A 25,267-nucleotide genomic window follows, 5' to 3' on the forward strand; every position below is an offset into this window, starting at 1 on the left:
CCCTTATATACGAGTGTCTTCCATTCCAGCTCTGTGCCCCCAAGAAATCAGTGCGTGCACACACCATGACTCTTCAGAAGACTGTGTGCATGCACCGTCCCATAGAGATCAATGAGAGGGCAAGTACACAGAGACTACTGAAAAGAGTCACACTGCATGCGCATGCTCACTTATCAAGGACACAGCACAGAAAAGGAAAATCCAGTGAATATGAAGCACTGCTCCCTCAGCTTTGAGTCCAATAACATAGTTTATGGGGCTCAAACTTTCTGATAGGTTCCCTTTAAATTTCACATCTTCTAGTGATACTGACATAACTTTGGTCATCCTGTCCCAGTTTACACAGGGAAGCTAAAGTGAAGAATGAGCTGCAAAGTACTTAAGATGCCAGTGAGCTGTGTGTGCTTCAGTGGCTATTGTGAAAACTGGAATATTTCAGTTTTTTTTCTTATTAAACGTAAAAAATCTTATAACCTGATTTTGGTAATCCGGCACAAAACACTGGAAGAAAAAGCTCTGCATGCAGCATTTTTACTCCCAGGTTAAAAGCCGGGCAGCTGAGCAGATAGTGAACGGATCCCATTATAATCAATGGGGTTCGTTTGTCGCTTTTGGCTAGACAGAGCTGTTCGGCCCTGGGGATTCCCCTTCCTGTTTCCTGAACGGAGCAGGAAAATGCAATCCCAAGCGCAGATATGAAACCGCCCCTACTGTTTGGACCTACAGAAAAATGAGAATGAAATGAGTTACCTTGGGCAGACATTTTTAAAGTCCGTATCCTTGTCACTGTCTCTTGGGATTTCCACTCACAGTAATAAGCTCCAATAGCCTCATTTGCCTTTTCTTTTTTCCATAGGACTTTCTTTACTGATCTCCTTTGTTCATCCTGAATAACTTCCAGAGGATCCTGAAGTTTATTTACAACAGCTTCAAAGTCTCTTGCAATGGCAATGGTCTCTGGAGAACTCCATTGAGGAGCAATACAAGTCATGGAAGTTTCAGAACTTGGAATTAATGGAAGTGTATTCACTAAAATCAGGTCTCTTACGGCTTTTACTCCACCTGAAATGATAGGATATTGAAATATTGATCATGGAAAAGAAGTTATCGCTGAGGATAAAAGAGCTCATGATGATATTAAGTTAATGTGTACTCAACTACCACATCCATTATTAATGTAAAGTATAAGCTATATGTAAGTACATAACAGTGTATGGCTTTACAGTGTGGTAAGTGGAGTAATTACCTAAGGCAGGTACAACTTATGGAACGCAACCGAAAAAATGCTCTTTCTACACGCAATAATTTAAACATTTGGGAACCACTGGTTTAGATGATTAGTCCTAGCTGCTGCTGATGCCATAGGTGCTTGGGATATGATGAGTGCTTTCATTTTAGTGCAATAGTGAGGAAATGAAGAAGAATGTTGACCAGAGATAGCATTACACTACTTCCATTGGTTTGTCTTCTTTCCGCCATGCATGCTGCTGCCATCTCCTCCATAGCTGAGTGATGTACATGCACACCCTGCTGTCCACATTAAGTAATAGAAGATGTGATCCATCAGACTAGGCCACTTTCTTCCAGTTCTGGTGTTCATGCACCCATTGTACTAACTTTCAGCAGGGGGACAGTGGTTAGCATGGACACTATGACCGGTCTGTTGCTATACTGCCCCATACACAGCGAGTTGTGATGCATTGCTTGTTCTGATACCTTTTCATTGCAGCCAGCATTAGTATTTTTATCAGTTTGTGCTGCAGTAGCTCTTCTATAGGATGAGACCAAATGGTCTAGGCTTCACTAGTTCATTGGTTGTATGTTATTGGACCACTTTTGGTGGCCATTAACCCCTGCATAGCAGAAACACTCCACAGGAACTACTGTTTTGGAGATACTCTGACAATCGTTTACATGGAACAATGATTGGTTAATAGGTATTCAGACAAACATTTGTTTATGATCATCGGACATGTAAAAGGGCCTTAACATAGCTGGATCCTTTAACAAAAGACAGAGTAAAGCCCCATTTACATGCAACGATAATCGCTCAAAATTTGGTCAAACAATGGCATATGAGCGATAATCATTGCGTGTATACGCAACCATCATTTACTTTCTGGCTGAACGATAAAGTGCTAATGGACATTAGTGCCCATTAGTACTTTATGCAAAGTAATCGCTAAAACTGTCAACCTTTCAATCGCTTGAAATATTGTCTTTGCATGTAAATGGGCTTTGAGATTGAAAAAGGTCTAAAGAAACAAGGAATGGTGGGTTTGTCTAAATCCCATATACAATATATTGAGACAAAAATTATTTACCAGCATAAGCAATCTTTCACAAGTACCTTGGCATCTTCATTTTAAGGATCAGCGAGAATGTGATTGCTTGAAGCCAGGATTTTAAGGGTACTTTCAGCTACATAGTTGGCCGCATTGCCTGAAATAATTTTAAAATTGTAGACGGGAGATGCAGGATAGGTATATGGTTGGAACCTGAACCACCTGCTTTCCCAGTTGCATTTCCACGCAACAGACATTTTTGATGGCAGGCATGGCCAAATGCCTTGCTGGAATTATCCTTTAAGCACTTGGTAACCGCCAATATTCTTTTTCACTAAGGGCCTTATTCCGATACATGCGCCTTTTTACAGTATAAAAGAATAAGGTTAGCATGGTTGTCCTATGTTGGGAGGAAGTGGAAAACCCTTTCCATGCCACAATCAAAGCTACAGCACCATTTATAAAGACTGACAGAGGGAAGCAACACCTTCTGTCACGCATCGGACCCCAACAATGTGATTGCAGAGTGCTGATGGGTTGCTATGTCACCAAGAGGCTTAAAAATTGCTTTCAGATCTGCCAGCTATGGTAGCCTATGAAACCCATGCAGAGAAGGGTTGTATGGGTCAATGTAATGCACTGCAATACTGAAGTATTGCAATATATCATAGGAACAGTCCTAATTACATTCAATAACAACAACCATTACATAAACGTGAGAACATATATAAAAAAAATATAAAAATCTAAATTCTACTTTTTCTCACTATTTAAAAAAACAAACATAAACCTCACAAATTTAGTATTGCCACATTTATGACTCACGTAAAAAGTTAGCACATTATTCAACCTATATAGTGAAATCTATGAAAAAGTATATAAAAAATATGTCTAAAATAAATAATTCTGTATATCTCACCTTACAAAAAACAGAATAGAAAGCAATCAAAAAGTCATGTGAATTACCAAACGGTACAATCAAAAAGTACAACTTGAAGTACAACCTGTCCCACATAAAAACCCTCTCACACAGCACCACTGATTTCATTAGGGGTTAAGTAATAAAACCATCAATAAAATCAGTATGGTTGGCAACTATAGATACATTATATCCCTTTTATAGTGCCCAGAATAACAGCCATGTTTGTGTTATTTGTGATGAGAGAGGAATGTCCAGATATCTGGATGCCAGAGATTAGCACCCAAAGTGGTTGTCAATATTTAGTCCCATGCGACCATTACCTGAAAGGATGTGCGCCAAAAATAGTCCAAAGAAGGAAGTATGAATTCTACCAGAAAAAATTGTCTGGATAGGTCGATGGGAAAAGGCAACAGATTTATACGAAAACCGTCAAGCTGTTGCAGCTTCCCGTAGGGTGATTCCGGACACAGGGCATACATTGAGGAGCTGGGAGGATAAGGTGGACGCTTGTTACGGCGGTAGCTACCAGGCTCCCTCCCGGAGGGACACACATGGCCTCGGCCAGGGCAGCGCTAGGCCTCTTCTGGACACCCCTAGGAGAGGGATGGCCAATAGACATGCGAACAGGCATTGAAGTTGTCACAGGTGACGCCACCATTCGGTTACCCATCGGAATGACCCTCGTCGGTAAATAAATGAGCCACAGACTTGTGTAACGTACCCCAGGTCCCTGGGAACAGTCAGGGCCTGTCAAAACTTTACTTGACATGAAATTAGCACAAGGCTCAATTATACAAGACACCGTGCAGGCAAAACAGTAGACTTAAGGTCTGGGAGGAAAACACAGGATGATACTGGTCTTGCAGACCACGTTATCTGACAGGAATGACTCCTGAAAGAGGGAAATCTCCAGAGGAGGATAAGGGTAAGGACACTCCACAAACACTCTTGGTTATAGTACCTCTGCAGGGTGATCTCAACCTTGTCTCTCCGTTCTCACGCTCACGCTCTCTCTCTCTCCTCCGACTCTCACTCCTCCGTGGTTACTGGCATATAGATCCTCAGAAACCACTCCTCTTCCGTTCTTCACTACATGAGGGTTGAAGGTACCCCTGAGTGGCTCTCCAACTCACTAACTCTGTCTCCACTACCACACTCATACTTATAGACAACATAGATCACGTGACTAGACAAATATTGATACATTGCAGGCACCTCCCTGTCTCATGCAAATATTAAGCTCTCACTTGTCACAGCTGTGCAATACACATAACAAAATGAGCAGACAACTTTGCACAGCGCATCTACAAAAGACATGACTTTTATGGAGGGGCCAGAAATATACGTTCTGGGCCAATACACTGTTCCACAATTTCTGAAACATTGAGCAGAATGCAAATATCAGCACCAGTAAAGCAACTCCACTATAGCAATATAGTGACCCCATAGTGCTCTAAATACAATCATTATCTTAGCACATATTGGCTCTCTTAGACTTTTTATTTTCACATCCTTCCCGGGAGTGTAAAAGTAACACATCAAGCAACTATTAGACTTATAGACCAATCAGCATATGAGATATACAGCGGTTCACAGATGCAATATGTAGGAATTTTCAGCATATAGGAAAACTTAAAAAATCAAATACATTCAAAATAATGTCTGCCCATGACTGCTGACATAACAGTACATGAAGAGAAATGACCAAGAGTCTGGATACATTATAGGGGTAAGCAGCAGGATATAGAAAAGGATTACCAATAGGTGGTTACTAAAAACTCTGCCCTGTTGCCCTGCAAATAGTCATGTGACCTGGATGACCAATGGGCATGCATGACATCCACCATGATGGATGGGCGATGGACAGAAATTTGTTTAATAAAATGTTTACTGTCCCTCCTGTAATATAGCTGTTCCCCCAGACAAGCCCTTCGAAGCTCATAGCTGTGAGCAAGTTTAGTTTCGTTAGTCATTGCAGGAATGTATTGGGTACATTCCACAAGAAACTCAACCTATTGTTTTAAAAATGGATTTCCCAGGAGGCCAGGAAGCCGTTTTGAAATTGAAATAGTTACAATTTAACAGAGATGTATTTCTTGTGCTTCTTTGTATAGGTAACATGTAGGCATTATGGAGTAATAGACTATTGTGCACATTGACGTCTCTTTACAATCAGAGTCACATTCCATTATAGACACTGTAGGCCTTATTTACTAATACAATCTAAAGTGTTGGACAGTCTACGGCTGTCTCACGAGAGTTTTCTGTGGGCGTATTTCCTGCGTGGGGAGCACACGGTAATATGCAAGGCATTGCGTAGTGTTGCGTGCCGACAAATCCCCATACACTATCTTTGCATGTATGCGTGCCAACATAGAGCATGTTGCGTTCTTTTTTGAGCGAGCCCTTAGGTTGGCTTCATACCTGCATCCAGGGTTTCACTTTCCTGCTTTGTTCGGGGAGCAGGAAAGAAGAATCCCTGCGGCCGAACAGCTCCGTCTCAGGACGGAACCAATCAGCGCTGAACAGCCCCCATTGATTATAATGGGCTCTATTCCATTTCTGCTCAGTTGCTTTAACTTTTGGACGGAAGGAAAATTGCTGCATGCAGTGATTTTTCTTCCAGTATTTTGAGCCAGATCTGCAACAGAACCTCCGACCGGGAATTCCTGCGCTGTGAAACCGACGTTAGGCTGCTTTTGCATCTGCGTCGAAGTTCTGTTTTCCTGCTCTGTTTGGGTAGCAGGAATGCAGAAAAGGGGAATCGTCTGGCCGAATGGAGCCGTCTTACGAAGAAAGCGAACAGCTCTGTACGGATCCCATTGACTATAATGGGGTCCGTTCAGTATACGCATCTAGGGCAGTTTTCTGGTGTAGTTTGCTACACCAGAACTATTTCAGAAATGTATGATCTATATAAAAAATGTACTTCCAGTACCACAATTATACAATTACGGTTATTAAAGTCATACAATTATTTGCCATAATGGTGAAATGGGTATGTATGCCTAGGCAGTGTTAGACTGTGGTACATTGGGTTCACCAGAGGAAATGCTTACTAGCCCTACCATCAGTCTATGCAGAACTGATGCACTTCCTGTTTTATTTGCATTGTAGACTAAGCCGTTATTCGAGCCATAGCTGGGCTTTAATTTACCTGACTGCTGTATTGAAATATCCTGGAGTAACTTTTTAACAACCCCCCTATCACCCAGCACTGATGCCCTTGTGGCCCCTCCTTTAGCTACGCCCCTCTGTTATCATAGGGCAAGTGATATCAATAATACATTATAATAAGCTATTTGTAAATCAACTCATAAGAAATAGAACCCCGCAAGTCATGGCCTCCAAAGTTAGCTCCAAATAAAGTTTTCTTCTGATGGACCCTTGGAGCTCAGAACCTCGGAGGATCTACAATAGTCTAGTCAGGGCCAGGACAGTGTAAGGGCAGCACAGAAACTGAACTATGGTACTTAATTCAATTTTACATTTTTTTTTTGGTACTGGGGTCTTCATTTTTCCTATGAAACGGAAAGCTGATATAGAATACATCAGACAAGAGGGTGAAAGGGATAAGTACACACCAGATTTATGGGGCATGTTATGGCGGCCATGGTGGATTTTGTGGATGTTATGTAGAGTATCATAGCTGATATGGGAGACTGGTATGGGGCATTGCCGTTGGTGTGGGGGCTTTGTGACAAGCATTAAGGTTTCTTAAGACTGTCTTGGAATACAACATGTCTGGCATTAGTGGCATTAATGTTTGTTACAGTGGGCAACCTGTGGCTGTCATGGAAGCGAAGAGCCAATGATGCCTGATTGGCAAACTCTGCAAAGGCATGTCATAGCAGGAAGATACCCGGGACAGGTAGAAAAGATGGGGAAATTGAATGACTACAATCAGACAAGGCATCACCTGTTGACATTGGATCAAATTGTTGTTTATTCTCCTTCGGACCGTACCTGATCAATTCTGCATTTACCTTTCCTTTGTAGGCTAGTGATAATTGGTGATGTTACAACAGTATCATTTACATTTATAGTTACTGTATGCTATACATATTTATGATAAGACAATTTATTTGCGCTTTGAGCTAAAGTGCTTCATACAGTAGTATTCCCCTTGAAATGTCATACTAGGGGAACAGTTTGTCCCTTTATAAGGGCATAGCTATAGGGGATGCAGAGGATGCAGTTGCACGCCAACCCAGGAGTCCATAAGGTCCTCTTCTCCGTATAGGGAGCCCAGTACTATGAATAAAGCTTTAAGTTATGCCTCTGCTCACAGACCAATGCAAGCACAGAGGCCACTTCCTCCCGATTTCCTCCTGTGTGATAGGTTCTGCTCCTCTCATTCATTTACTCACAGAGCAGTGAAAGTAGGAACCTCCTGATAAAGAAGCCAGTGCAAACAATATGGCTGCCAGACTGAAAAATCAAAAAATGACTGTTTCATAAATTTACGAGCTTTTCCTGAATATGGGAATGGGTGTGGGCGGGTGGGGGCATTGCATCAACATGGCAGAATAAGGTGGGTGTTGGGATTCTTAGCAAACTCTTACATGTAATACTATTACATCCACGTACTATAGAAGAGTGGTGCTCTAGAAAATATTCCCTTAATATCTGGCCATTAGCAAGAAGTCAGGTATGGAAAATGGATTCGTTGCCAATTGATGTCATGTGAAGCTACAATAACACCTTCACTAGTTCATCTTGCAACTTTGCTTTCTGGTTTGTTGTCACAGGCATCCTGGTAGGATATTGGTTGTGATTCTTAGGCCTTTATTGGCAGATGTGGGTTTTAATTCACTTGGTGTAACTAACTATATGACAGAACATCTGCATGTTGGATATTATCCCTTATCTTATTAAGACTGCCCATTTCAGAATCCCAGCGGGCCGCTTCCATCATTTTCCTTGTATCTTTCTTTGCTGGAGCAGCCACAAAAATTTCAAAATTGCAAGTGTAAAAGTTGTATTACATCACAGTTCACAAAGCAACAAGTGAACGCCTTATAATGAACTCTTCTATTGAACTAAACAAATGTGCCTGTATTTGTAACCATGTACTCCAGATGCACTGGCATTTTTCCGAGCTTATGTACTAAATGTACTTGTTAGGGGCAGCGAATTTCGACCCAGTGTGCCAACTAACCCGTTTGGCTTTAGGCTAGTCCTAAGGGTGTTATCCTGGCAGTTCACCCCTTAACTCCTGCACAGGGACCCGGCCTTAGCTGCGGGAAACTGGGCAGGCTACTACCTCCTGGAATAGTCCCGGTGTAGTTGGCAGCTGACCTATGGGAGTCAGAGGCAGTGGTGAAAAGTACTGCAAAACAGTCCAAACTGCAATCAGAGTTTTTGGTCTAGTGACGGGGCAGGCGAAGTGCAGAGGAAATCCAGGTAAAAGTCTAAGGATCGAGGCAGACCCAGAAGTCAAAAGCTGGAGACCTTTGCTAGGTGACTGAGGAAGCTCACACTAATACTCAGGCAAGGAGGTCAATAGCCTATTACCCTGCATCTGGGCTGAGAGCACTGGGGAGGATTAACTCCTGCAATGCTGATGGAAAGTATCCAGCTACAAGCCCATTCATACAGGAGGAGCAAAGCAATACCCGCTTCTGCCCGGAATGGCAAGAGGGTGGCAGACACAGGCAGCTGGCCTAACAGTACTCTTTTCAAGGCTTTATTTTCTCACTTTAATTATTTTATTTCATGTTACATCACTGATAAGCAATTTTCTATTAAATGCTTATTAGTGTGTACACTATGAAACGCTTATTATATTTTGATTGGATGCCGAGGGGCAAGGCGAGCTCGTGATCAGCTCCTCTAAGTAGCAAACTTACTATATAAGATGTATTTAATAAATGTGCTTCAGAAGATCAGCTTGAGACACCATCTTGCAGGTTCACGTGTATTCTTCTCCGGTGCATCGCTGAATTGGGCAAACCTGATTAATAAAGCTCCAATATTCTTTGAGTATCACCTAAATTAAGTCATTACTCCAACAAAAGCCAAGTAGGTGGTCGCTTTGAAACAGTAATGTTTCCCAGAACATACAGGGCTTTCTGCCCCATAGAATCATCATTATGAGCTCACCTCCTCTCAGTTGGCTTACATGGTCTATGCTTCAGCTGTGTATTGGGAACTCACATACACACATTTGGCTAAATGTTGGAAGGGGGAGGGATAGTGTCCCAGATTTAGAAAGTTTTAACTTAGACAAGACATCTTCCAGTGTCTGTTGCCCACTTGACAGAGGTACCTGTTCAGCTGACCCTTTTAGGACTGAGGGCAATTAAAGCAATTGTTACATGAATTATAATAACATGCAATATTCTTTTTAGTGATAGTGACGCTGGCATCAACTATAAGCACTATAAACTAAGTTATGGTGCTTATGGTTAAGGTAACGTGGGGTTCGGGGAACCTCTTTTCATACTCACCTGGTTCCTCTGCGGTGTCTCCCAGCAAAGTCAGTATGCACACAACCTTCTCGAAGGAGTAACGCTGGCTGTGTTCACTGACTTTGCTGGATGAGTATGAGACACAGCTCCCCGGACTCTATGTCACCTAAACTATAAGTACCATAACTTAGTTTATGGTGCTTATAGTTGATGACCCTCAACAGGAGTCGGGGACCTCACCTTACAGCGGAGGTCCTACTAAGTTGTGTCTTAGTGTCTGTTGGCTTTTACCCTGTCCAAGTCTGCCCTTAAGGGTCTATAAGAGGCTGCTCTTTGTCACTGCCTGCACTGCCTATATGCAACTTGTACGGATGCATCAGTCACTTTGTATAGGGTTTGCCTTGCACTTCTGTGGGTCCTCATGCTCGCTATGCCACTACCTTTGATGGAACCCTGTTACCCTCTGCTGCAAGTGTGCAATCTCCCATGCAATACTAGAGTACGGTGACAATCCACAAGGTTGCAAACACTAGTCTAGTCCAAGTGCTTTTGAAAAGGATGCTAAGCAGTCTACGTAACACGTGGGATATGGATACCAGAGATGCCATGCTGAAGAACATTACTAGCAAAAACAAGTGAAACAGTTTCTCAAACTCAAGGAGCCTCGTTTCCTGGAATAAACAACTTGGAGCAACAGCAAAATCTCAGTTCAGGGATATAATTGTCTCTCAGGAAACAAACAGTCCATCTGACCAGTGAACTTGCAGTTTTAGTTAACCAGAGTTGTTCAAGTAGAGTCTGTAGAGGAATCAAGTGGAGGGTGGCGGAGAACAAAAAGTCCAAGGCAGAAGTTGCAGCCAAAACCACTTTTCTCCTTTTGGAATACCACAGAGTGAATTCTTAAAGTCCTATGCAGTCATGCCTGGATAGCCATGCCTACAGCTGCTCAGTGGTCACCACAATAAAGTATACAAAGAGCAACAATGGCAATTCAACAAATCACCACCAGAAGCTAGTACTACCTTTGTATACTATCCCATTGCATCCACTTACCATTAAGAATAAACAATATAACTCAAAACGAAGTAAGGGAAACTGGACGCTCCCTTACACAAGGCCGCATGCAGGAGGTGCTTCTGGTTGCCCAGTAACCCTTCTGTTGTTTCCCGTTATGAAGTGTATCTGTGTCTTTAAGATGCAGATACAATTGAATAAGACAGCAGCGGTTCCTAGCGGGCTGAAAACAGCTCATACTCACCGCCTGTATTTATGTTATGAGCTTGGTCCTGGCGCTGTATTTATGCTATGGCAGACAGAGGTACAGCAAAGGTACACTATTACTACATGAGAGCAAAAAGGGGAGTAGGTGGGATTGGTTGGGGAAAAGGCGTGGCTTAACGTTTAAAAAATTGCCACAGCAAGTTATGCGCGCTGCATGCAATTGTCCTATTCCGGAACACCCTTTTAAAAACCTGCCTTTGCCTATGGTCCTGGGCATTCTACATACTCACCTCCGCCCATTCCTCTACTTCCCGACACTGCTGGGCTCCACCACCATGGCATACTATGAGCATTATCAGGATAGTGTCTGCTGAAGCATCTAGGGCTGGAGGCAATTGCAGATACAGGGAGGAGTGAGTAGCTGAACTGGTGGTCTGAAGTCTGACCAGAGGCAGTTTGAGGTTTGGTCTGTGGGGCTTTAAACAAAGAGGGTTTGGTCTGGGGACTGTGTAAAAGACTAGGCTGGGCTCTATATCTTTACTTAGACGGTCTGGTGTATGGACTATGTTTGTTTAGTGCAGTTTTTCTAACCTTTTCAGCTTTGGAGCAACCCTGGGAATTTTTTTTTTTTTACTGTGAGGCACCCTTACCAAAAAGGGTGTGTGACCAAGGGGCGTGGCTAGATGCCCAACGTATCACAATATATGACTTTACCTTCGTTATTAGAGTGGCCAGTAATGCCCCTTTTCAGTGGGCCTAGCAGTAACAGCGCCCTCTCTCCTCTCAGTGGCCCCAGTAGTAATAATGCCCCTCTCAATGATCCCTTATAGGCCAATTAAAAATATTGTTTCCATAATTAAAAATGTTTCCTTTGTTTGCCCCATCATTAATAGTGTTCCTGCTTGTTGCCCCATTATAAAAAATACTGTCCCTTATAACCTATCATTAATAATACTCCCCCATTTCCTTGCCATTAAAAATGCTGCCCTTTATTGCCCCGACAGTAATTATGCTGTCTTTTATTCCCGTCAGTAATAATGATCCCCCTTATTGCTCTGTCATTAATTGTGCTCCCCCTTGTTTCCCCCTTCAGTAACAATGCAGCCCATTGTACCCCTCCATCAGTAAAAACACTTCACCTTGTTATCCCCATCAGCAATAGTGCTTCCTTGACCACTTATGGTTTATAATTAAAAAAAAACCCAATATACTCACCTCCTTTGCAGTCAAAGTTGCTCTACTCCAGAGGTCCTTCCTTCCACTTTAGTCCTTCCTGACTTCTGGGTTGCATGGTCACGCGTGACTGCTTTGTCCAATTTGTGGATTGTGCTTCGTATGGATTTATTTTGGCGTGTGTTTCAGGGGTCATATGTACTATTGGTGATTCAAATGCCATAAGTTGCGAGTGTTTTCTATATAAATGGGTGGGGCATAAATAAGTATTTTTACAATATGTGCTAACTGTGTCACTTTTTGTTCCTGTCTGTTGCTCCCTGATGTCTCTTCTCCAAGGTCGGCATGTATAGTCTACACTGTACACACAACCGCTCCTAATGTCTCTCAGTCTCTGTAACAGCTCACTATTTTATCTCACAGTTACTATACTCAGGCCTGCTGGTTCAAACCTCACATAGTTGTTACCTCTGATATGACATGTGGTCACTGCTCAACACTGACTCGTTTCCATCTTCTTCTACACAGCAACTATACGGGGAAATCCTCTGCACCACAACACTAACCTTAACATTGGTGCCAAGCCCTGTGTAGCCCCATACTAACCCCATACTGCTTCACCTGCAAGCTGGCAGCTACGACACTGTGCCTCTTGGTGACCAGTAAAATGAGCAGGGCTAGACGGCACCATCGTCCCTGTTCTGCAGTCCACTGACCATCATCAACTAAAGGACAAAACAGTTGTTTTGTGGTAGCTGTGATTTGGATAAGAAAGAGTTAACGCAAGTAAGATGGTTGCTGTTGTAAAAAGGAGGGCAGAAGTATGCCTATTATATGGCAGGAGAAGAGGCAGCAATTGTAGGGTTATAAAGTTACTGCTCCTGTGTAATACTGTAGTGAAATGCAAGCAATCAATGGTGCTGGTGCATCTTGTCTCCACCAGAAGAATGGGGGGGAGAAAAACTGCATGCCCACAAACAATGCCCACAACTTGATTGGCTGGGCAGGAGAATAGGTGCCTATCATCTGCCCTACTGCCTCGTGTCACTCACCCCTCCGCTGCTCTCTCGTCCCCTTCCTGGCTCCTGTGTTGTCGGTCTCCTCGCTGCCATCCCATCTGCGCTAGAAATAGTGCTCCGGTCCTCCTCCTGCGCCACTCCCCCTTGCAAGGATAGTGGGGCCGGCAGCTACGGGGCGATGGGGACACTACAGCTGGGAAGCTTATATGGATGGGAGAGAAGGGCAACGAGAAGAGAGAGACAGCAGAGCCGGCAGCTGCTAATACAGTGGCAGCGGGGAGACCAGAGCTGACATGGAAGGGAGCAAAGGGCAGCGAGGAGCGTGCCAAGGGGGCAGGCAGCTGCTGCGGCAGCCACCGATAGCAGCAGGGATACCAGAGCTGGGAGCTGACATGTCAGTCAGCGCAGGGAGCGGTGCTACGGGCCAGGCATTCAAAAGTTGTGGGGCGTGCACTTTGCCTACATCCATTCTCCTGGCCAGCCAACCAAGTTGTGGGTGTTGTTTGTGAACGTGCAGTTTGTCTCCACCTATTCTTCTGGAGGAGACAAGATGCACCAGTACCCCAATCAGTTTGCTTGTAGATAACGAAAGAATATCTTTGTGTGGATTGTATAAGAGAGTATGTTTCCTTTAGTTGGAGGTTCAGACTTGGGAAATGATTCCATTAAACATATAAGTATTGATACAATTAAAGAAGCTATAACTCCTGAAGAGTCTGCCTCCGTGTCTCTGAATCCCACTATAGTACAGTGCAAGTAGAGGTAATCACACAGGAGCAGCATATGGACCCGTCAACTAACATTAAGAGTAGAACACAAGAATATTGTGGGGTTACCCCCCTTACATGTATGGGGAAATGTAATTATAGCAAAATAAATGAAAGCATATATATGAAACCGTATGTATATTCAGTTGTTTGCCACTAAGGCAATTCTAGACTCTATGTTTCATACTGTATATGACATTACAACAATGGAATTATTATCCCAGCATCTGAGCAATGGATTGAAGTGCATGTTTTTCATATTTGCTTACTATCCAATATCACAAGAGGTCCACCCTACCTCCTCTTTCCTGTCAATAAGACTTTCCTTCCTCAGAAAAAATGCAGACCTCAAGGCTGACACTTCCACACTTTAAACTTTCACTGGGACTTCTTGCTCCAAGCAACTTCCTTATTTTAGGGAGTTGCCTAACAGTAATACATACAGTGACGGTCATTAAAGGAAGTAACTCCTAAGCAAGCCCAGGGATCTCTTCCACCATCCAAATCTGTATGAAAACATTGCATTGTGTTTTACACTTAAAATGGAATCAAGTCTTCACAGAGGCCGTTTCATGGATGGTAACATTAAAGGGATTGTCAGGGTTTTACCTGTCATGCAGACACCCCAGCCGAGACTCGGTTCTGAAGTGAATGGCAGAGGATTATGAGGGATTATGAGTTGACTCCAAATACTTGCATGCATAAGAATGAATAGGTTGAATAGTCCAACTCTTCTTCCACTCATTTTGTCAGCTTTGTATGGCACTATATCAGGGGTCGAGGTAGAGATCTACTCTAGTAATACAGAAGTTAGTAAATATCTGCCATGGAAAAATGTTCTGCTTTCACACAGAAGAGAAGTGACCATGTTTAGATCACAGACTCCCCGTATACAAGGGGCTCACCTTTTTTGAAAAGTTTTGGCTTTGACAAAAAAAACAAAGGGAGATATTCATAAAAACTTTTACGCCAGTTTCTGGTGTAAAAACATTGCCCAAGTGGGGATTTATGCAAAAATGTACTTTTTGCTGTCCGTGCCACCATCCGCAAGTTTTTCAAAAGAGGCATGGCTTGTCAGGAGGGGGAGTGGCTACTCCAGACAAACACATTTATGTATAATTTACACCAGAAACTGGCGCCATATCAAATCTGCCATACACTTCTGCTGAGGCCCAAAAAGGATCTAAGAAGCACCTAAGAGCCGTGTGCCTCTTCATGTATTAGGCACATTGTGCACCAGCGGAAATATTATTAAGACTAGCAAACATATATTCTAAAAAAAGAACAAAGACCGCTACATAGCTAGAGCATATTAACCCCTTACTGACTGCCAATACACCTTTTTACGGCAGTCACTAAGGGGCCTTATTCTCATGCATGCGCCTTTTGATGGCACATTGGAGTAAGACCAGCTCCGGTTTCCCATGCTAGGAGGAGTAAGGCCTTGGCTGTCTGATGAAAACTGGGCTTCAGTTCTAACAGCTGGAAACTGAGAAAGCTCCAATCTTGTCTCTTCAACCCTTTATTTGTCATGGTCCATGCAATTGCAGCATGGAAAAAGCTGACAGAGAGAGAGGGGAATCCTTCTATCACTTACTGGACTCCCACAATGTGATCATGCATGCTGATGAGTTATTATGGCACCTAGAGGCTTGCCAATGGCCTCTCAGTCTGCTCTCCATGGTTGCCTATGAGGCCCAGTCACAGCCAAGGTCTCAAAGGCCAATGTAGTAGACTGCAATACTGAAGTATTGTAGTGTATTAGAAGAACAATTGCCCCTAATAACATTCAAGTCCCCTAGTGGGCAAAAATAAAAAGCTAAGAACAGTGTATATGTTTATTTATAAGATTAGAGCTCATCTCACAAAAAAACAAGCTCTTACTAGTGATTTTGGCTGTGCGTAATCACAAGGTCACTATTTATACCTGACACAAAAGACTGTGTTAGACACTGGCGACAACACAAATCCGGGAAAAATCTAATCTGATGTGTTGCACCTTTTCTGTTTCTTGAGAGATGCAGTCATTGCTAATACTTGTAACATATTGTGCCAATCAACAGGGTTGCACCCTATCCATACAAGCTCAGATCACCGATCAACACAGATGCCCAGCGTTCCAATTTGTTGTTTCAATGACATTATCATGCAGAGTGACGACCTTCACAGACCAATCATGAAAGAAAAGTTCTTTAGAAAACGGAAATGTCTACTTTATAGTCAATTTAAGGCATTGTGATCTACTCAGGACCTGTCGGAGACTGACCAGTATTTTCAGATCTACTGGTTGCCTATCTAGGCCCTACATTATTCTTCTCTGTAAAAGGTGTTTTAGAAGAACTTTTGGCTGCATAATATTTATAGTATTACAGGTAATCTTTGGCGTTAATACATATTTTTTGTGGTGCCCAATGGTGGTTATGAGGTTAGAGGTCTACAGTTGTGAAGGGTTAGATAGACGCTTGCATAAGTCCCATTGATTTCATCAATTCACTGAAATCAGTGCCAAGGATGATTTGTAGTCTACATTGGTTGGGGTCTCAGCTACCAATTGCCTGTCATTGAATTCTATTTACTTCTTTTATTTTGGTGCTGTAACAAGGCAGTCTAATGTAGCTCTATCATGTGAGAAAACAGCAATTTGATTATCTTTCACATGGAGAATACCAGTTTGGCTCCAGCTACAGCAGTAAGGTACAGAAGAGATTTATGGGAAATGAGGGAAAAACAATTTTGTTTTTACCAAAGAAAAGTGACAGGAAGACAGCTATCGGTCTAGGAAGTGCATGAAGATGGACTTCCTTGGCAAACTTAGTGTAACCCCCTCACTAAATGCTTTATTTTCCTTAATTCTAATAAAAGCCATAGGGGAAAACCAAATCTGACATGAAATGCTGGATTTTGATAGCTTTAGATACTCTCTTACAAGCCAGATTAATGATTATTTATATGGCATCGGCATATGTTGTAGCATTTTACAAATCGGAGGGAATGCAGGAGGATACTTTGTGTGATTGGTTCAGGTGGATTGATTGTTTATAAGAGGTAGAGAAAATAGAGGGATATAATAAAATGCAAGACAAAAGAGGGGTATAATACTAAGGAAGAGAGAAGAGGAAAAGAAATGGCAAAGTTGCCCGGACGCCAGATTTATCACCAATAGAACATGTATGGGACCATCTGGGATGCCAATTGCCAACCTTGACAGCCTATGAGTTTGCACAGTCCAGAGGCTCAGTTACAGCAAAGGTGGACCGATATACCGTAGGATACCATATGGAACCTGCATACCTATGCCCGCCCATATCACATCTTGCATCAAAGCTAGAGGAGGTCAAAGAGGATACTAGAGCCTCTATGCCTGCCTATATCACATCTTGTATCCAAGCTAGAGGCAGTACAACAGGCTACTAGAGCCTCTATCCCCCACCCGTATCACATCCTGTATCCAAGCTGGAGGCAGTACAACAGGGTACTAGAGCCTCCATGCCCCCCGTATCACATCTTGTATCCAAGCTAGAGGCAGTACAACAGGCTACTAGAGCCTCCATGCCTGCCTGTATCACATCTTGTATCCAAGCTAGAGGCGGGTACAACAGGGTACTAGAGCCTTCATGCCTGCCCGTATCACATCTTGTATCCAAGCTAGAGGCAGTACAGCAGGGTCCTAGAGCCTCCATGCCCACCTGTATCACATCATGTATCCAAGCTAAAGGCAGTACAACAGGGTACTAGAGCCTCCCCTCAAGGGGGTCAGTTTTTTGCAATAAATGATCCTTTTGCTCTGATACAGTAATCACTCATATCAATGTTACAATCACACATAGAAAGTTTCATTCCATTCTGACAACTCCTTCTAGGTGCTTGATTAAATTTTTGACTGTGAGTGTATACAGTATATTCAGTGGAAAACCTTCTCTAATGTTAGCAATACTTATATATGTTTACTGTAGTAGTTATTGTTCCTGACTGCAGTGTTACTATATGGGCAGTCTTATTGTTTTATGGGAATATGGGAGACTAAGATGAACTTTTGTAGAATTTTGAGACATTTCCATCAAACTGCACAAAGGGGGAGAATTATTAATACTTGTGCACTCTGGTGTGATGGGGGCTTCTATGTATTATATGCATTCATTGATAAATCAGGACCATTGTACTTTATAGAATTTGTTAATTATTAAGAATAAATAAGGCCATACAGAGAGAGAGGAAGCCAAATGGATTTTGTTGGCGGAAACTCTGACATCCACTGGTTTTTAATGAAGATTTTACCTTTAGTGCCTTTTATGTAATTTAGCAGAACGGAGTCCTATTTAAAAATTGTTTTGACATAAATAAAGATTCTGTTATTTCAGCTCATTAATTGATTGCAAGAGCCGTAATATGGACTAATCCAATTATTGACTTTATCAGTGTTATGATAGTGTATGATGGTTATGCAATATATACAGTTTGTTTAATATTGCATACTTACTATACATCACATGTATCATAATCGCATGCTATAAATAATTATGTCATACTATATAACGAATGATCTTGATATAATTACTTTGATGTGGAGTGTATAAAAAAGTTGATAAAACACCTATTAAATAAGATCATTGTCACAGCGAGGCTGGTGGATGGGCATGAGTCTAGTTTGCCATCACTACGTCAGCCCTGGCCCATGTGATTCAACCAAGGCAGTGTTTGCTCATTGGAGGAGCTAAAAACGTCTAGCTGTTAATTGATTAATTGGCAGTCCAACCAGTCAGTCAGTAACTTTGTTTAGCTATTTTAACGGGCTCCTCAGATCAGAAGGGGCTGGTTAGACTTCTTGTATCCTGGTCTTATGAGTCAGTGGTCTTCAGGCAAAAGTTCTGTCAAATTGGGTTGCTCTCTACATTTGTTCGGTTCCTTCTGTGTGTGTCCGATTGTGTGTGCCTTATTTTCCTTGATCTGTCTCACTTGGTCTGTTCCTGGGGTTTGTCTACCTTCTTTTAGAGAAGCTCCAGGTTCCTAGTGTGGGGTCACCCCTTTCGGGACGAGTGCTCCGTTTGTTTGAAAAATATGACCAGTTTTAGAAAGACATTTCAAAGATGACAAATTGCTGTCAAAATGCTGGTGAACTGGCACAACACTCAATGAATAAAAGGAGTAGAAGCATGAAGGAATACAATCCAATTTCTTCATTTAAAGAAATCAGCATTAAAACGCGTTTCGGGGCACAGGGCGCTTTCTTCAGTTGTGCTGGGGGTAGTACAGCTGTGTCAATTTAAGGGTTTAGCTGTACAAGAGGCAGGTCAGAAAATCATAGGGCTCACTCTCACGAGTATATGTGCCCTGCATATTACACACGTTTCCTTCATGTTGGTAAAATACGTAGCACACAACAAATATGCATGTACAGGAGTATGTTAAAACCCTATAGCTTATATATTGGAGCGAAATATGTGTATGAAAAAATGCAGGCGTGAGTGGCCCAATATAAATCGGTGGGCATTTAGTACCAAGTATTACACAGAATACATATGCCCATGTGAGTGAGCCTTTAAGGTGACCAGATTTTCTCAGAGTCAAAGCGGGACAGAGAGGTGTGTTCAGGGGGCGGGGCTTATCACAACATATGATTTTACCTCCATCATTCTAAAAAGTACAGGGCCATTTAAAAAAAAGACAGGGAGAGAATTCTGCAAAAATTTCCATATCATTGGTGCAGATTTTGACTGCAAAAACTATGCGACGCCCCTCCTCATCTTCCCCAAAGGATTCCCGCTATCAGAACTGTGAGGGGGAGCACTGCACAGTATGCAGATGTATACCAGCTGAGTTCTCCATGAACACAGCAGGAGTATACAGAAGACAGCGCTCCAGCTGTGCTCTGTATACCCCGCTCAGAGCTCTCAGCTGTATACCAGGTAAGCCCTCGGAGGCCACAGCAGGGGTATGCAGAAGACAGCGCTCCAGCTGTGTTCTGCATACCCCGCTCACAGCGCTCAGCTGTATAGCAGCTGAGCCCCCCAAGACCACAATAGCAGTATGCAGAAGACAGCACTCCAGCTGCGTTCTGCATACCCCATGCAGAGCGCTCAGCTGGATAATAGCTGAGCGCTCCGAGAAGAGAACAGCTGTATGCAGAAGATAGCGGTCTAACTTGTCTCCTGCATACAGCGTGAGCCTTCATTTACACACTTATGCAAAGTGAACGACCAAATCTGTCACTCAAACTGCTGTTTGAGCGAATTTTGAGCGATCATCTTGTTGTGTAAATGTACGATTATCGCTGAAAAAATGTCTTTTGAGCAACGTTTGAGCAAGAATCATTGTGTCTAAATGGGCCTTTAAAGGACCCTTAGTTACGATGACCTGAACACTCTGCCGCCGTGTCTGTATGTGAGTGCAGTAGGCAGTCCGGCAGTTCTCATGTGTCATGCAGCAGATAATTGCTGACAGTACTGAGGATATTAGTGAACTATGCTAAATCATTAGAAGCCGGCACAGAATGGAGGGCCGGGACAGGATGCAATGCTCCCGAGTTTGGGAGAACACCACCGCAGGTCGTTTCCACCCCTCCTGGAGCTCAGCTCAGCAAAAACTGACAATTACAAATAGGGCGTGCAGAATGGGAAACTGATGGAATTCATCATACAGAAAGCATGGGGATCAGAAAGTGTTAATAGTCCAGTACACAGAGACACGAATGATTACACGGGTCACCAAACATTTTGTAACGTGGCAAGGGAGGGGGTCTAGTGTATGAAGGTTCCCCTTTAATTCAAAATGGACCATAGAATTTCTCTATCACACTTCGCTTTGAAGTTACGGGCTCTTTAGGATGCATGTAGTGTCATGCAGTATAGATCATACATCATGTATTCTATAGGCGGCTCAACGGTTGATTTTGCATCAGTAAATTACAACAGTTTTGTCAAATGAGCCGTTGTACATCCTTAAAGAGTACATTTACAGCATGAGGCCCCCTGTACATGAGCGTATTCGAATTTGCACGCGCCTGTGCATTTGTGGAATGGACTATGCTTTTTTTTGTGCTCATCGGCATATTTTACGGTACTCTTTGCGCACACTAGGCATTTTCATTTGCACATGAAAACCAAAGACATACTGATTGAAATGGCCAATGAGTTCCAGATGTGTTCTTTCTCCTGTGCAATTATGCAGAGTTTCACCTATCTCTTAGTGGATTGCACGCACACTTGTGCATGCCCATTGACTTCTATGGGAACTTTGGGTGCGCACGAAAATAGAGCGTGCATGCTGCAAATGTACAGTAGAAATCCGCACATGATCGAACGCATTAAAATCAATGTGTTCTATTCACTGGGTAATGAGTGTGTAAGTTTTGCGCTCACAGATACGCCCGTGTGTAGAGGACCTAAGCGTACACCAGTAGTTATAGCAACATGACAGCAAAACAAAAGGGCGATTGTGTGGCCTATGCTTGTGGCGCGGAAGAAGACGTCACATTGATAGGCTTTATTACAATAGAAGGCGGCTCCGGTAACATGGAGTTATTTTTATACTTTAGCTATTTTCTCATCTCTGCATTACTGGTTTCCCAGGACTCGAGATCGTTACTCATCCAGACTGCTGTTGCTACAAATGTGACAAGTTAACATATATGTAACATGATCTTACTCCACTCATCTAGACTCTCCACGAGCTTCATTCTGGATGGACGTTTGGTGACCAAGATGAACACTGGGCTCCAGAGGCGTAGCTTGAAGTTTCAGGGCCCCAATACAAAACCTGTAACAGGGCCCCCAACTATAATGCTTTATTCATAGTACTGGGCTCCCTATATGGAGAAGAGAGGCCTTATGGGCCCCCTAAGGCTCCTGGGCCCGGGTTCATCCGCATCCCCTGCATCCCCTATAGTTACGCCCCTGCTGGGCTCCTTCTATTTGTTCTGCTACAGTATTCGCGAGCTGGACAAAAGTTCTCAGCAGATCCAATGATTCGGCTGGAACCAAACAATCACTACACTGACCCCTTGAGGATCAAAAAAAATCATAACTCTTTAGTTTTCCATCAATGTAGGTGTCAAGGGGCCTGTTTTTTGTGGGATAAGTTGTGTTTTTTAGTAGTGCTATTTAACGTGCTGAAAAACTTTTTAAAAATTTCTAAGTGGGATGAAAGGAAGAAAGCACAATTTCACCATCTCTTGTTTTTACAGCGCACACTGCAGCAAAATTGACATGACTTTCATTCTGCGGGTTAGAATGATTACAGAGATGCCTTTTTTTACTGTACTATTATAAAAAAAAAAGAGAGAATTATTTTCTGTCGCCATCTTCTGGCCACCATTACTGCTGTGTTTTCCGTTTATGGGGTTGTTGTGTGAGGGCAAGTTTATTGCAGGATGACCTGTAATATCTATTGGTACAATTTTAAGAGTACAACTTTTTGATCACTTTTTATTACATTTTTTTTCTTAAAGATGGAGTGATAAAAAAAAACCACAATTCTGGCATTGTGTATTTTTTTTCTGACAACATTCACCGTGTGGGATAAATAATGTGTTACTTTAATACAGTAGATCAGATTTTTTTTATGGACATTGTGATACCAGATATGTTTTTTCCTTTTTTTATAAGTATGAGAAAATGGGTTTTAACTTTTAATATACGTTACTTTTTACAATAATAAACATTTTTTCAATCATTTTTACTCCCTTGAGTGGTCTTCAACTTGCGATCATTTGATAGCTTATACCATATGCTGCAATATTTCAGTATTGCAGTATATAACCGCAACTGGGGCATTTACATGCCATTGTCAGAATTTACAGTGGCATTTAAAGGGCTACCAGCTGTGATCAGGGTGAACTCTGATCATGGCTGTTGTGGCCAGGTGTCAGCAGATTTGCCTTTTGACTCCCTGTCATATTGACTCCACCCACTTAAGACATATACATCCTGGGGCACTAAGGGGTTAAAATATTACAAGGGATTAGTATGTAACATGTCATTGAAGATACATCTCTTAGATGTGCATCTAAATTTTTTTCCAGCAAATCCTGGAGCAGTAAGCATCAAACATGGGAAAATGCTTCCATCAGGATATTAATGGAATAAAAAATTGGAACCAGGGCAAGTGGAGTGCAAGTATGTCTGCCGATTACTGTTGGAGCCTAAGGCTGCTTTCACACGGCCGAGAAAATCATGCAAAGCGCAAATCTCGCACAAATATGAATCCTTTTCTCTTGAATGGGGTCATATACATGAGAGATCCCTTGGAAGGCCTCGCTCATTGTTTTGTAATGAGGCCGGGAAAAAATTGCCTGGCATGTGAAGTACACGAGTTGTGAAGCTTTCCATTGAAAACCACACTAGAGGATCGGTACTTCCCTGAAGTGATGCGAGGCATTTTTGTGTCAAAAATGCCTCGCAGCCGTGGGAAAAATGCACATTCTCGAATGCAATATTGGGCCGAGTTTTGCGGCCTGATATCGCACTCACCTGCGTATAATTAGCCTAAGGGTGCCTTCACATACAGCAGAATATTCCGCAAGACACACTGAAATATCGCATTGTAACAATTCACACCAAAATCTGCATGTTGAAATGTGAATTTTGACAGAATTTGGCTCTTTTCCAATCCACATCAAAATCTGCAGGTCAGACGGGTGGATTTTGGTGAAAATTTTTTACACACAGCGCTATATTTTCCGATGTCTTGTGAAATATTCCATTACTCTTAAAACACCCTTAAGGCTACCTACACATGAGTGAGGACGATACCTGCCCAAGAAACTCGGCCCGGCAGCACGCTCGTCAGCATGTGCTTTCACACCAATGCGAGGTGTTTTTCAGGCAAAATCACCTCCCATCAGTTCAGTGAAGTAGTGATCGCCAGCTGTGTTGGAGGATCGGCAAATGATTGTCCCACTGTTTTCAATGGGAAAACTCGCATTGCACACTGTGGGCGATGCGTTCCGAGGAACACAAAAGGATAGGACATGCAGCCATTTTTTCCGGTGCGGGAAAACATCACTCATGTATATGACTATTCAAAAGCACGGGGTTCATATTCATGCGAGATCTGTGTGTCTTGCAATGCACAAGTCTTGCGCAAATTTCTCGGCCGTGCAAAACTAATAGGAATGTTCTGGAGACAAAATATAGCTGGAAATTCTACATATTTTCACGGACGGGAATAGCACATGCACCATGCGGGAGCCATGAATATCGGACTGTGAATATTTACCAAACTACAAAATACGGGGTTTGTTTCCTTGTTCTGTTCTTTAATGCACACCTTGGCTTTGTAATTGTATATGAGAGTGCAAGATCTCCAAATTTGGTCAACCATCTTCAACTTGTAGAATATAGTAAGGCCTCCTGCGCTCAAGAATTGTGCATTTTGGCCCATAATGTACAGGGTAATATCATTTAGGCTGCAGTCTGGTGGCTGCATGTGGCCTGCATGGGGGCAGCTTGCATTGGACAGCCCACGCACACACAACCATTTGTTATCCATGTGCTACGCTGCTTCTATAGGTCCTATTCACTTCCATGAAAACTACGGAAACAGAGCTTGGCTGAAGCACTTGTTTCTTTCCGTAGGCTCTGGCTGGTAACAATAGCAATGGTTTCCCATCTCGGCTATGAAAAGTCATGATTGGAACACCCCTTTAAGGATGGACCCCCCCCCCCCAAGTTCCGAATTGCTCCTTGGTTTGAAGTTAGCCTAAAGAATTTTAACATCTGCCCCCACTGCAGCCATTTATGTTTTGTTTTTTTGCTTTCATGTTTAAAGTAAAAGTAACTCTATGGGCTTGAAGGGAGTTGACCGCAGTGGACAATCCCTTTGTGCTCGAACAGTCACCTAAAATTAAGTTGATCACAGAGAGATTGGGTATATGACAAGTATTTTTTTTATGTATGTATGGTTAGGCCCCCTATGACTTCAGTTTTTCTGAATGTGCTGCCTAAAGAATATTGATCTTGCCTTCACTCTTTTGTCTTCTTGCCTTCACAGCTACATTGTGCTTTCTTCCATCTGTCTCCTTGCCTCTACCACTATAATGTGCTTCACTCCACAACTGTATTCTTGCCTCTACTACTACATTGTGCTTTCCTCCATCTGCCTCCTTGCCTCTACCACTATATTGTGCTTCACTCCACAACTGTATTCTTGCCTCTACTACTACATTGTGCTTTCCTCCATCTGTCTTCTTGCCTCTACTACCACATTGTACTTTCCTCCACCTGTCTTCTTGCCCTCACGCCTACAATGTGCTTTCCTCCACAACAGTCTTCTTGCCTCTACAACTATATTATGCTTTGTTCCACCCGTTCTTATTGCCTTCACACCTACATTGTGCTTTCCTCCACCCATCTTCTTGCCTTCCCACCTACATTGTGCTTTCCTCCACAACTGTCTTCTTGCCTTCCCACCTACATTGTGCTTTACTCCACAACTGTCTTCTTGCCTTCCCACCTACATTGTGCTTTACTCC

At 42.7% G+C, this 25,267-nt stretch overlaps 1 protein-coding gene across 1 annotated transcript in view; it reads right to left on the reverse strand.

The window, feature by feature from the left end:
* TEK (TEK receptor tyrosine kinase) overlaps positions 1-25,267 on the reverse strand; it is a 104,461-nt gene that overhangs the window by 65,670 nt on the left and 13,524 nt on the right. Inside the window, exon 2 of the mRNA XM_066604296.1 lies at positions 751-1,062. Coding sequence (XP_066460393.1) covers positions 751-1,062 — 312 coding nt within the window. The remainder of the gene's footprint in view (positions 1-750; positions 1,063-25,267) is intronic.

Source organism: Eleutherodactylus coqui, chromosome 5, assembly GCF_035609145.1.
Source record: "Eleutherodactylus coqui strain aEleCoq1 chromosome 5, aEleCoq1.hap1, whole genome shotgun sequence".
NCBI classification, from domain to species: Eukaryota; Metazoa; Chordata; class Amphibia; order Anura; family Eleutherodactylidae; genus Eleutherodactylus; species Eleutherodactylus coqui.